The 14,191-nt window shown below is 48.5% G+C and overlaps 1 protein-coding gene across 5 annotated transcripts in view; it reads right to left on the bottom strand.

The window, feature by feature from the left end:
• LOC111158599 (CUGBP Elav-like family member 2) overlaps positions 1 to 14,191 on the bottom strand; it is a 321,671-nt gene that overhangs the window by 88,328 nt on the left and 219,152 nt on the right. For all 5 annotated transcript variants that reach the window (XM_022520725.1, XM_022520726.1, XM_022520724.1 and 2 more), the window contains exon 3: positions 12,469 to 12,551. In XM_022520725.1, coding sequence (XP_022376433.1) covers positions 12,469 to 12,551 — 83 coding nt within the window. The remainder of the gene's footprint in view (positions 1 to 12,468; positions 12,552 to 14,191) is intronic.

Here is a 14,191-nt window from a genome sequence, read left to right as displayed (position 1 = left end):
TTCTTGAGGATCCCAGCACTGCTAGCCCGTGCACCACACTCGGAGCAAGGCTATCTGCGCTGGTGGGAGGCTAACCAGCCGGTGGGCATGCTCCCACGCACCCAAATGAGCAGAAGGAGGGGAAAGGTGCATCACTGTTACCTTGCCCTTGGCGCTAAGGGTGGTCATCCTCCGACAGGGGTTTCCAAAGTTGGCTAAACACTGGGATCACCTGCAGAGCTTTAAAAATACGGACGCCAGGCTCCCTGCCCCTGGGAGATCCTTGCTTAATCTGCCTGGGGCATGGCCTGGGCATATGCAATTTCAAAAGCTCTCAGGTGAGTCTGTGGGGCAGCCCAAGTTATTAGTCACTGCCCTTGCTGTAGATGCAAATGGACTTAAACTTGGGGTCACTTTTGCTTTTCTTCATCCCAGTTCACCTGTGATTTTAAGCAAATGGCCAGGAAGAACATTATTCTTATCTAAGAATAGAGGAGAAAAGGAACCATCATACGTTCACCTGCCTCACATCACACAGTGGTAATGCCATGGACAGAGGGGGCGTTTGGCCCCCAATTCCTGGTTCCTTAAGTGATGTGTCTGGTACAATCTCGTACAGAAATTGTGGCAGCGTGAGGTGCGGACAAGAGCAACAGGCTTGTGTTCGGGGGACACACACTGCTGTTCCTACTCTACCTTGCCACCTAACTGTCCTGGGCTTCTGCTTCCTCATCTGTCATGTGAGGGGGTGGACAGTACCATCTCCAAAAAACACCTTTAGCTTCCACAGTCCATGACCTGCGATGAGCCAGGGTCTGCTTTCCCCCACACGCCCTGTCTTCCTCTGCTGACCCAGAGAACCACATTCAAGCAAACAGAAAGCAAGCCTGAGAGCAGCCCCAGGGTTTCCTAGAGCCTAGGTTTGGGACTCCTCCTTTCCTTACTGATGATCATTTAGTTTTGGTTAACGACCCTCCAGGGGTTTTCCACCTGGGCAATGCTGACTCAGGCATGATCTGGGTGACTCAGGGTTAGGATCCTCTAATCCATACCCCGATGGCACTTGTGAGTTTTGGTAGGATTTGTGATTAGAGTTAATGCCTCCACGAGCTGTAGAAGAAAGCTCAGATACGACTCGTCCAAACCTAGGATAAAGTGCCTCTTCCTATTTAAGCGATAGTTGGTAAGTATGAGTGAATCATCGGATGTGAGGGACCAGTTAGGATGACAGGTAAAGTTAAACGGAATTAGAGGAGACCTGTCTTTCACGCCATCCTCGTGTCTAGGTGGAGGAGGTCAGTTACTAGCCAGAAGAGACATTCAACGATTCGTTTCCCCTAATAGTCAAAATTACTTTAATGCTCTTAAATTTGGAATGACAGACATTCCGCTGAAAGGGCAACCAGGGAGGAGGGGAAGGAAAAACAAATTATTACTGTTTTATTATTTACCGAGTATTTTATTCTTTTCATGAGCTCAGGTGTATAATTAAAGCCCTGGGCATAGTGCCCAAGACATAGTAAGTGCTCAGTAAATGTTAACTATTACCGTTATTTTTTATCAAGTGAACATTTATTGCTATTTGGTTAAAATTATCTAAATTCTGAAAGTCACTGAAAAATATCAGTCACATAGACAGAACATTTAGAAAGCCAAAATTTGCTAGAAACATACTTCAGGAGTTCCAGAACTACTGTTCTGCGTCTATGCCCAGCTTACAGCATATATGCAATGACAGTAATTAACTATTTCCTGACCCATGTGACTCGAGGACACTGGTTCTACTGTGCACTGGACCTCACGTACCACTTAGCACAAAACACCTGGGACAGTTTCCTGATACTGTATTTACATACGAGCTTTTCTGAAGAAACGAACCACAGCACAAGCGTGGGTAAGCGCACAAAGGGCAGAATTTGACCCGCAGTCACCCAGTTTAATCTTCAGGGTGCAGGTGAGTGTCTAGGGAACCTAGTTCTTCACTTTAATTTGGTCCTTCTGGTCCCTGATAAAGGAAGGGGGCACAGGACTCAGTGGCCTCGAGATCGCCGAATTCCTGGTCTAACCCCATGTGCCATCACAGGGTGTCCTGTCTCCTGCTCCCACCCCCAGGCCTGCGGCAGGGAGGCCACATGACCGAGTGTCCATGACACCCACGTATCTTCATTCAGGTCAACCAAGCAATCACGGCATGATGCCCAGATGAAACCGACCACGTCACTGTCCCTCCTGTCGCAGCTGGCACTCAGCAAAGGGGGAGAACAGAGCAGGTGGATGGATGGGGATGGAGAGAGGAGGACATCCAGGCTCCCTGGACTTGAGGGAAAGCGCCCTGCTGACCCAGTCTCCCTGCCCTGACTCTCTGGTGGCTGTGAGTGCGGCTGCCTTCCTGGGCAGCTGCGGAGGGGGCTGTGTGCGACCACTCCCCCCTCCGCCCCCCACGGTGCCGGCTGCTTCTTTTCCAGCGCCCTCTTCTGGGGTGCGGCATCTGGTCCCCGGTTTTCAGAAGCAGAGGATTTGCACGTTCTAGGGTCCCTGCAGACTCACCAGGGGGCTACGGGGTCGGGGGAGGGTGTGATGATGGAGAGTGGCTGGAATGCCTACTTCCTGGCCGGCCCGGCCTGCCTGCTGGGCCTGCTGCTTCACGCTCTGGGGGGTGAGCCACAGGGTTTGTGCCCGATCTCCTGAGATGAGCCCAGCCCCCAGCATGCCCTTCCCCTGCGGATGGACGCAGAGCCAAGAAATGGAGGGGAGGCCAGCTGGGCAGAGCTGGGCATTAGAATGCAGATTGGGGACTGGGACCGAGCGCCTGTGGATGGGGATAAAGAAAAGGACCCTAATAACATGAATGTTGATGAGATGGGGCTGGTAAAGCCATACCCCTCTGAAGAAAGGTGTTGCATTCACAATCACTTGTGCAAAGCAGTTCCTCTCACAGGAACGACTGGCTCTGCCGGGGGGCTCCCTCTTCAAGGGCCTGGTGTAAGGAACCTCAGACCCGAGTCGCTGTACCCACGGGTGGGGTCAGCCTGTGCCAGAGTGCATGGCTTTGCTCTCCGGCCAGGCGGCACAGCCCAGGGCCCCTGCCCGGGTGGCATCAGGACCGGCCCCCGGGGGAGGGCACCAGCTGCCTTCCGGGGTGGCCTGCTTAGCGAAGCACCCAGACCCGGATGCCCTGCCCCTTGGGGGAGCTCACTGTGGACACGGCCAGCTCGTGCGGTCGCGGAGCTGAGGATACAGATTTGGTTCAGGACAGCTGCCCGGGGCGCAGATGCGGGCACTCCGAGTATCACTGGAGCCATGGGAGTGCCAAGGGAGCGTACCTGCCGCTGGAGGCCTCTGGAACAGCGGAACCCGGCCAGGCCCTGGACCTGCAAGTCTCCGTGCCCCTGACCTCTAAGGGCCCTCTAAGGTCAGGGACTCATGGTCACCAGCTGTCTAACCCCGGACAAGTCATGCTCGAGTTTCCATTCCTCACCAGCCCACGGGGGCCAGAGGCTACCTGCCTGTGTTGTGGAGATGCTGAGCCCATTCTGAGCAACAGAGTCATGGAGCCTCCCCATGGAGTCCAGTACTTGGTCAGTTTTGCAGGGATCCCCGCTGCTGCGCTGGGCTGGCCTCCCGAGTCCCGCTCCCCACCCCCAGGATGTGGTGAGCACCATACCGGGCCCACTTGCAGGAGACCGCGCTACTGGGGAATTTCAGCAACGGTGGCTTCCGATTCTAGTGCTGTCACTGCTCTGCTAGGGGAGGTCAGAGAAGTTAATTTAATCTCCCAGTGCCTCAGTGTCCTCAGTACAACAAGGTGAACGCTATTAATACATCACCTTTTATTTTTAGAAGGGATGACAACACCGTAAAGCCATCTACAAACACAGGTGACTCACTTACCCGCGTTAACTGGGGACAGGAATCAAACAGATAACAGAAATCCACCAATAATCCTACAGCCTCATCAGGTTATGCGCCCTTACTTGCCAAACCAAGGCCGTAAGCAAGAAATCAGACAGACCTGTCACCCTTCATCACTTCCCCCTCCCTTCCTGTGGTGGGAAAATTATGAGTGGTAAGCTCTCTGTTGGTTGAAAACCAGAGGGGCCTGGGAAGCAGATGTCCAGAGGCTCTGAATGGTTCAGATGCATCTCTAGGAGGCACAGGTGGCCCCTGAACAGTGGGAGGGCTAGGGGCGCCGTCGCCCGGTGTGGTAAAAAATCTATGTATAACTTTGGGCTCTCGAAAAAATTAACAGCCAATAAGCCTGCTGTTGACCAGAAGCCTTATTGGTCACATGAACAGCCCATTAACTATGTTCTATGTATTATGCATTGTATTCTTATAGTCAGGGTAAGCTGGCGGAAAAAAAAAAGTGCCACTAAGAAAATCCAAAGAGAAAATCCAGTTTACAGTACTGCATTTATATAAAAATATCCCACCTGTAAGTGGACCCACGCCGCTCTAACCAGTGTGGGTCAAGGGTCAGCTGTCCTCTGAAGTCAATAACCCAGGCCTGAAGCAAACCAACTCATGTCCATCCACCTGGCTCCCTGCTCAGATGAACAGGCAGATAGACAGAGGTACACCCAGACGTTCCTCCTCAAGCAGGACACTACTGCAGACAAGGCACGGGAGGGAGAAAGTGCTGCACGACTAGAAAGGACTCTAAGAAGCAACGAGGGCAACCACGTTGTCTCCCAAGAGAAGAGGGGAAGCACTTCCCAGAGCTCCTCGGAGCTGGTGGGAGAGGGGACGGCAGCCCACGTGCGTGTTCTGAGTGCTGGTGGGAAGTAACGACCGTCAGGAACGATACAGAGTATGAAAGACAACATTTGTCACCGCATCCCTTCTCTGCAATCTCTTGCGGGCAACTGTTTGTCGTGCGTACTTTATTCTTGGTGGCTCGTGCGTAGGGACAGTAGTAATGATATGGTCCTGAGATACTGCGTTATTATCAAAACAACTTTAATAGCTTATGTCATAATGCTAATGAGACTTCCTGAGCACCTGTGCACGGTGACAGTCTGTGGCTCAAATGAGCAAAGGGTACACGAAGCATCTTCCCCTCCCTGCCTCCCAGGGGCCGGCATGCTGGTCCTGCACCCAGCCGCACTGGATCTGGCCCACTGGGGGTTCTAAGAGGGGTTCTAAGACTCCCTTTGAACCTGGCCTCCCTTCCCCCAGCTCCACCATTCTCCATGTTTCGGTGGGTGGGGAGGAAACTTGGGGCCCCTGGGAGAACTGTCTCCACACGTCACATACTGTTTCATGGCCTGGAGCTCGAGGCTGAGAACTGGCCAGCCTCCTGGCACTGGACCCAGTCTCCCAAGCTGTGCCCACCCGACATGTGACAGATTCATGGTCCATTCAGCACGACAGTTAACATTTTCAGGGGATGAGTTCTCATGAGGACTGCAGAATACTCTGGGCATAACTTGAACTATTTTCCAATTTTATTTAAAAAAAAAATTTTTTTTTTTTTTTTTCCCTGAGGTTGTAAGTTTGAGCCCTGCGTTGGGTATAGAACTTAAAAATAAAATCTTTTAAAAAATTTGAAAAAAACCTTTCCCCTTTCATTTGATTGTCTTAATTCCTTCCTCTGCAAGTCCATCCACACCTTTAATCAAATGCATGGATTCTCCCTACAATCTTCTCCTGAAATCTTCTCAGTCTCTAATGGAACAGGGATCTGGTGAGCGAGCTTAATATTCCCAAGTTTGTCTCGGAACAGTGAAGAGAAACGGTGATATCTGACTATTACTTCTTCTTTTGCCACCGTGTCATCCTACGGTGCCCTCACACGTTACCAGTGGGATCACAGTCCTGCTCCACGACACAGGGCAATTCTGCACCCCTGGCCGGACCCCTGAGCTCGGTCGTTTGCACGGAAGCTCTCCGAAACCCTCCCAACGGTCTCGGTAACTAGGTACGGAATTGAGACTCTGTTGTTTGCAAAACCAGACAAGCAAGGCCTTCCCTGAAGTTCCACCATCAAAAGGTGGTGCAGCTGCTGCGTGTTCGAACCCCGTGCCGGCTGTGCCGCTTTGCTCTGTCATCTCTGACTTTTCACCACCAACGACCTGTCATTCATTTTCTCCCACAGACTTCCTTGTGTTGAATGGGTCCTATTTTAAAAGGAACCGGTTTTTCATTGTAGCTAATCAAAGCCACATATCACCACCTACCAGTCAAAGCTACTGACCCGGATGCCCGCCGGCCTAAAGCAGACCCTCCGCTCCCGCGGCAGGAAAGGATTTTACGGTGGGTGGAAGAGACGCGTTCCAACGGCTTGCGGTTAAGTCATTAAAACGTGCTTTCCCAGACCCCTTGGGATGGGTCTGCAGCCTGGGAACCAGCTGGGCCCCGAGACTGTTCCATCCTCTCACGATCGGTTCTAGGCCGAAACCAAGAGCCGGCCAGCACCCTGGCCGCGTGAGCCTGAGTCCCACATAGGGCTGTTTCTTTCTGCAGGTTATAGTCAGGGTAACCGCAGGGTAACGCTGGTGCGGCGCCAGTGGGCAGGTACATCCGAGCCGCTGCTCCCTACCCACACTGTGACACTCTCCACCTCGGTAACCTCACTAGGTCATCTTAAAAAAAAAAAAAGAGTCTTCGCTTTCTGTATCGCTTTCATTTCTGCAAAACTTAGTGTTACACTAAAAACAGCGCAGGCAGCGGGAGAACGGCCGCTCTGGGCAAGCGCTACGAGGCCAACTATTTCGGCCCAGGCCCCATCCCGCAGATGCAGACCCCCAGAACGTACCCCGAGCCCAGGTCCCGGCTCACACACTAGGTGGCCCGCGCGCTGGTGCGCTGGCTTGCTACCCAGAGGAGCTCACACCACAGAACCTGTCAAGTAGAAACAAGGCCCTCGAAGCACATTTCTTCAGGGGCTCAGAAAGCTTTACATACATTATCTCATTCGACGCCTCCTCTTCTGTTAAGAAGGTGGAAGGCGGGGATTATCGCCGGTAAACGGCAGCTTTCAAGCACCCTCACGTGGGGATGGAGCGTCTGCCTTGATGCCGACTCAATGCAGAAACCAACCAATGAGACCAGCAAACGTAAGAGGACACGGCTCCCCACGCCTCCTGCAAGAAAGGTGACTACGAGGTAATGACGACCGGGCTGGCGGGCCGAACAGAAAAGGGGATTTTAAGGTCTCTCCTTCCGGTTTCATTTATCCGGCCGCACCGATACCCGCGTGCGGACGTGTGACACGTATCCGCCTTAGGGTCACAGAGCCGGACGCGGCGCTCCGGGGACAGGATGTAAACGACACTGCGCGCACGCATGCGCATCAGCGAATTCACGTTCATCTGTTCTGGGGCACTCGGAACACGTGGGGGCAAAACTGCCATTTTGGGGGAGCAAGACTTGACGTCTCTGGAAATGCTGTACGAAACGGACTCATTTGGGCACGAAACGTCGCAGAGCTATTTGCTCAACATGAAGCGCGTACAGGCGCGAGGGGCTCGCTTCGTTTTGGGGTGATTCCGCTCCAGGCGGCGTGGCTGCTGCTGTATTCTCTAGTCCTCAGAGCAGCTCTGGGCCAACAATACAGACTCGGAGGCGACTCGTCGAGGCAGTGCATGGATGTTCTTTGGGTTCTACATGAAACAGGATTTTGAGGCCGGAAATCTGCTTGGGCAGATATTTTGGCCGTTTCTTGCTGTTTTTAAATAAATGGCATTTGAGAAGAAACTTTATCGAGCCCGGCCTCTTTAGGTCTGGATTAAATAAGGTGGTTTTGGGGCGGGGCCGGGTGGGGGGGGGAGGGGCAGGGCATAGCCAAGATAGGATGAGATGGGGTGTGAGGGATTTTATGACAGAAATAATAACGATGATGGTAACGATAAAATAATCATCGTGGCTCTGAGAACAAGGGCGCTAAACACATATTAATAATTAGAAGGGGGCGGCTCAAGGAAAAGGAGTACCTCAAAATGCATTACAATGGGCAAATTGAATTCGGTCCCAGGGAGAGCCAAGCTGTTCTGGTGGAAGCATATTAAACCCCAGCATTCCGCTCTTAAAGGACACAGGGGTACAATTCTACGGAGAGTTGCAAGGAAGGCCACCGGGGAGGAAGGAGCGTGCCTCCCCGCCTCAGGAAATGATGTCTTCCAGGGCAAGCCAGGAAGGGGCCGCCTCACTTCATGTGGGTGAACACACTGGTCCCAGGACGCAGTTTTATTTACTGCTTCTTCCTACTGGATGAGGCTCATTTGTTTTTATATCTCCAGTCTACGTGCAGTCCTCGCTCCCGTCCCATGTGCTATTAAAAAACACCTTTCCGTCAGCCACCACGAAAATGGAGCACTCTAAACAAATGTTCTCTCCGGGAAAAGCCCCTTCATAGAAACTGCATTTAATAAAACTGGTCGTGATTCTAAAGAGAAGAGAAGGGGTAAGGCACAGGCCGAGAAAATGTCTGGAAGAAATTTGCAATTAATATTTTACAAGACGTTTAGATTCTGATTCCTCCTTGCTGTAAAAATTTAAGAGCTTTTCCAAAACTGTATTCCTGTTATTACATCCTTAATTAAATTAATTTATACAGTGAATGCTCTAACGATACTGCTGTAGATTTTCAATCAGAAAAGCCTTATTGCTAGAGACAACATGCGCGGAGACCTTGAAAAGACAATGACAGAAGGTGCAGTGCTGACCCTGGCACGGGGGCTCTGTGGCCCTGGGCGTCTGATTACGGAAGGGATCGTGGTGGTCTTCCCCTGCCTCAGTTAAGGTCTTTATTTTATTTTTTAATTAAGCTAAATCAGGTCGGTGAGAACGGAAATGAATCCTGCAAGCTGCCTTCACACAGATTTGTCTCTGGGAAATACAATGGTGCGCGATGACATTTCTCCTACGCCCCCTACCAGGTAGGCTGTGCCTTCCTGAACAGAAGCCACCTCTGAGCCTGATTTGCGACACTGTCAAGGCAGAGGCAACCAAAATCTGTCCAGGAACACAAACGGCTGGGCTTCGGAAAAGGCCCGGCTAACAATTTTGCAGCCAAGCCAACGGCTGGTCACGTGGCCCTGCCTGACATCCCGGAAGTCTTCCCTTGAGGTGACGGGAGTCTCACTCCGCAGCTCTAGGACAGGCCTGCGTGCACGCGTGACCTGCTCTAGCCTAGTGCCTGGTGCCCAGCAGGCGCTTGAGAATCGTTAGTGTTTTGTTCACCTACCGAGAGGTCATTGTGCCAGAGATGGGATCTGCTGCCAGGCCTCAAGCCTCCCTTTCCAGAGGAGAGCATGGTCAGCCCAGGGGAAGGACCCTAGATGCTCCTTCTTTGTTGCTCCCTGGGTTGAGCTGTTAAATCGGCTCCCTTTAGTGCCAACAGTGTATTTCTAGGATTTATGGTGAGCGTTTCACAGGATGAAAGACCCCGTGTCTTCCTCAGTTATACGGGGTGAACAATGTATCCTTAATGACTCTGCCCTGATCTTTTGCCTTACCCCCCGTCCACTATGGAAAGGGTCTCTAAGACTCACACGAGGCACGAAGGAGGGGTGCTTCCAAAGAAAAATTCATTCAACAGAGTAAGACAGTCCCATCAGCATTTTTCCCTCTGCCATACTGAGTTCTTTGCTTTTTCTCAAGACTGAAAGGTCCCTAACCATCAATCAAGTATGGGTGCACGATGAAAGTTCCCTATGATATAAAACGTCAGCTGCAAAAGAAAATTAAACTGGGTGGGGGGAAACCCAGCACTATTTGATCTTGTTTTAAATTGAAAGTTTTGGACACTTTAGGGGGAGAAAAAAGAAGCAGCAAGTGCCTTTTTAATGGATTTTATCCGCAGGAAAAAATGATTACAACCAGAAAAGCTTTAAAGTGTCAGCTGCTGATGCATTTTTCTTTATCCCTTTTATTTTTATTCAGAAAGAAATTGAAGGCATATGGCAAAGTGCATCATTAATTTCTTATTAATTTCATAATACGAAGGCAACCAGTTAAAATAGTAGTGCTACAACTTTAAATTACCGAACTCACTTGGTAGTTAATGAGAGATTTAGCACAGCAGGGGTTCTGTTAAATTAAGTTGTGCCTTCACATCACAGTGGGAAAACAGGTGTATATTGGTTTAGAATTATGGAAATGTTGACTAATTCCAAGGCTTGTAATCAAACAGCAAGCCACCCTGTAATATTTTTTCCCCCAAAAATGCATTAATCTTTTATGTCTGGTCCCATTGCTTTCTGTCCACCAAAAGCTCGCAGCTGAAAGGAAAGCAACTTTCATGTTTTGCCTCTAGCTGTTCGGGGTGCTGTTTTTTCAGACAGAACTATCCCTAAATGCAACATAGGGAGCCCTGTGCCCATTTACCTCATTTGAAGTGGCGAATGTACCCACGGTGTGTGCCGGGAAGGACGGGAGCCTACAAATCAGACCAGACTCCTCACAATTTCCCTCTAACCCGCTGTAGGTCATGGGGCATAGGAAGCCGAACCGGAGAAAAAGAAAACCAAAAAACAACCCCAAGCCATCTTTTCCAACTCCAGAACTCTTGCGCTTACTAACGGGTCTCCAAAATCACCGCTCCAGATTTCTGCGTGCAGAATTTTTAAGGAGAGAAAAACAGACCATATATGCAATTTTTTTTTTTTTTTTTAAATACTGAAGATGTTCCTTGTTTGCTAGGAAAGGGTCAGGGTAAGATGTCCTAAACAGAAGCAGACCTGCTACCCCCCTTGTAGGTTTTTCAACACGGCCCACTCATCATATGAACTCGGGGCTTCCTGAGAGTGTCTTCGCCAATAAGGACGGCATCCTGAGGACTTGTGCAAGTTTTAGTGGAGTGGATGAATTCAAATGCCCCCAGCTGTGCATTAACTTAAATTAGAATGTGATATATACCCTAAATGCTAAATAAATTCATCACCTCGGGAATTTTTTTGAACATACCTAGAAGGGATTTTGTGTGCTGATTACTATAAAGTATTTCTTTTTAAAAGAAGGGATACAAAGTGGTCTTTCGGTGTGATTAGGAGACTGAGAAATAAAACAAACAAACAAAAACCCCCCCAAAACCAAAAAATTTTCTTATTATTGACTGAGCCTGTAAGTATTTGCCTTGGTTTCTTCATTTGGTAATGTGACCTAACCCTGCGACCTTCTAGAATTTACATTGAAAAAATTCCATTTATAAGGAAAACAAAGCTGAAATAATACTTAAAAAAAAAAAAAAAAGTCATTGATCAAAAGCACTTAGATGTCCTAAAAGCTTTTACTAAAACCACCTTAAAAGTTTTAGGGAGAAGTAGCAAAACAGGGAGGGCGAAGTCTGCTATGCCATGCTTGCTTTTCTGATTCTTCTGCTCTTTGATTTCCTCTAAGGAAAAGGGAAAAGCCATAGGGTGGGATTGAAGACCACGGTTCGTAATTTATTATTTTGGGGTGGCTAAGAAGCTAATGTTTGGAAAACGTTTTCTTGAGTAGCTTGCCACTACAAAATGCTATGAAATTTTCAATGGACCTAAGGTGATTTAAACAAATGTTCTCTTCTCTGGGGTGATGGGTCATCAAATGCCTGTGTGCGTATGTTAGCCTGTGTACACACAGGTGTCCGTGTGTCTACAGAGACGGCACAATGGTAGCCAGAATCACTCCCTGAAAACACGAGGGACACTGTATTATCTTTCTTATACTTTGATCAAACCAGGTTGCAATGAAATTATTATCGCATGGCTCACCACAAGTTCTTCATTAGAACCAATACACACCGTTAGGATAGTAAATGAATTCATCACCGATATTCGGGTCATTGGGGAAAATAGACAAATAGCACAGGACACTTTACACCAGCATGCAATATATAAAAATGCCACAAAACCCCAGAAATCATGTATTCGGATGCAGTAGTTACATACAACATCAGTTTGCTTCTAGTGAATTGTACTAATCAAATATTACCAGGAAGGAAATGGAAAAAAAAAATTGTAAGCTTCGTATTTTCTGTTCTCTATCAACATGAAGCCACAAATTAGGCATTAAAACATTGACTTTGTTAACCACCAATGACTGTTGAGAAACCATTAGGAGGTTTAATATTATGGCTGTACAGGGTACATTTTGTCCTTTCAAAAGAAAATCTGAGACTAAATTTCAAAAGGGGCTCGTGGTGAGTAAAAGCTTTTCCTTTTCCATCTGCTTTTCTCCTGTGTGTTGGATTTTTTTTTTTCTTTTCCCTTTTAAAATCTTAGCCCACCCAATACTCTTTGACAGCCGCTGCTACCCAGTGGGGTCACTCTGATTTTCTGACCAGGGGACGTACTATTTGAGAGCTCTTTCCATCAGCATTAATGCCAGTCCTTTCTGGGCCGGCCAGCTGGTCTGACTGCTGCAGGGGGGAAGAGAGGGGTCAGCTCATACTCCTCAAAAGACCAAAGTCATTTTTGCCACTAAGAGCCCATAACTAGAACCTTCAGTTGAAAGGACCATTTTCAAGCAATAAAGTGATTTTGGTACAAAAGTAAACCGACTCACCCCAGGTAAAGTTTTAATATTGTGCAGTGCATTCTGGGCCTCAAGTGCAGCTTTTCTTGTATAAAATGTTACGAAACAACAACCTACAGAGAGAAATGAAAAGGTTTTAGAAATTTCTGTGAATGCTTTGCTTAGATATAACGGAGACTATGGCGAACAAATAATCAACTTAAAAGGACGCGCAATTTAAAAATAACAAAGTGGCATGAGAAGAGTAATAACATCTCAGGCTTTTACCAGTGCCGTTCACCCAAACCATATTTACGAGCTTTACCCGCGTGGAGCTCAATTCATGACTCTGTGGACCAACCACCCGGAACGCAGCTCTTCAGGGATGGGGGGGTGGGTAAGTGGTGGGTGACATGTTAATGGGGCTGGTGTAGCGAGCGCATACAGAGAAGGGCTTAATCACAGTGACAATGGCAGAGACTTGCAGTCACTCTCATTTCCTTAAAGAATATTCCAGAACATCACATTTTTAAAACACTGTCTAAACTCAACGGTGTTGAACCGTTTCAGGTTCTGAAAAGCTGGGATGCTGCTTCCTTCTTTCTTTTTTATCTCCAACAATAGTATATAATGCAAAGTTCCATATATGAGATACTCAGTATTTGTTGGCCAAAATGTAGGGCTGTTTTAACCAGTTTGGGAATTTTGTTATGGTATAGGTGGGCACACACCCAGACACGTGTTTGCACACACTGTCCCACGTCTTATTACGTAGGGCTACAGCACACCAACTGGCAACTTTTGATTCCTGATTATCTAAGAGCTGATGGGAGTCTGGGCTGAACGCCCCCCAGGAGAAACCAGCAAAGCCCTCTTCCCAGCCACCTTCCTCCACCCAAAAAAATGGTGCTGAAGCCTTACACCATTACTTCTGCATTCTGAAGGATGGCTGGCCCCTCCTTCAGTTTGCAGTCAAAGATGCTGGTTAGCACAGCGGTTTAAATCAGATAGCGATGCTGGTTAATGGTCTGTTCATCAGCAGGTAGGTTTTAGCACAGTCAGGCTTGGGAAAGGGAGGTGGGCAAAATCTTTAAAAATTTAAAGATAAAAGATGATGCCTCAGAGCTGAGTTGTCTTTGTAAGTTGTGCGGAGGCAGGAAAGCGGGGAGATGTGCTCATGAAGGCTGGAAATATCTGACCCTGAGTTGTGCTTGAGTACCCTAAAGCATGGGGTCAGGGAGCTGGGGAGGGCTTGGAGAGGCACTCACTCACACCACACAGAGTACATTCACCAAGGACCATGAAAGAAATGCACAGCACTCTGGCATCAGCCTTGGTTCTACTTAGGGGAATAAAGTAAACAAGACTAAGAAGAGTAAAAAAAAAAAAAAGGCAGAGTTGACAACAGGGAGTTGGCATTGCAAGCCATCAAAGGTTGGCACTGTCGTTTTTCAAAACAAAAACTCATTCAAAAGAGTAGAGAGGGAAGCCTGCATGACTCAGTCAGTTCAATGTCTGACTCTTGATTTCGACTCAGGTCATGATCTCGGTGTCGTGGGACTGAGCCCTGCATCAGGCTCTGCAGTCAGCTCCGAGTCTGCTGGAGACAGATTCTCTCCCTCTCCCTTTGCTCCTCCCCCGTCATGCACGTGTGCTTACTCATTCATTTGCTCTCTCTTTCTAAACAAACAAGCAAACAAATAAACAAAATCTTTAAAGCATAGGAGAAAATAAAGTTCAATTCCATTCATTCAGCATTTCTAAACACATCTAT

The sequence above is a fragment of the Enhydra lutris genome, unplaced genomic scaffold (assembly GCF_002288905.1).
Source record: "Enhydra lutris kenyoni isolate GAN:26980312 unplaced genomic scaffold, ASM228890v2 scaffoldscaffold61, whole genome shotgun sequence".
Lineage (NCBI taxonomy): Eukaryota > Metazoa > Chordata > Mammalia > Carnivora > Mustelidae > Enhydra > Enhydra lutris.
This window is presented reverse-complemented; position numbering and strand designations above follow the sequence as displayed.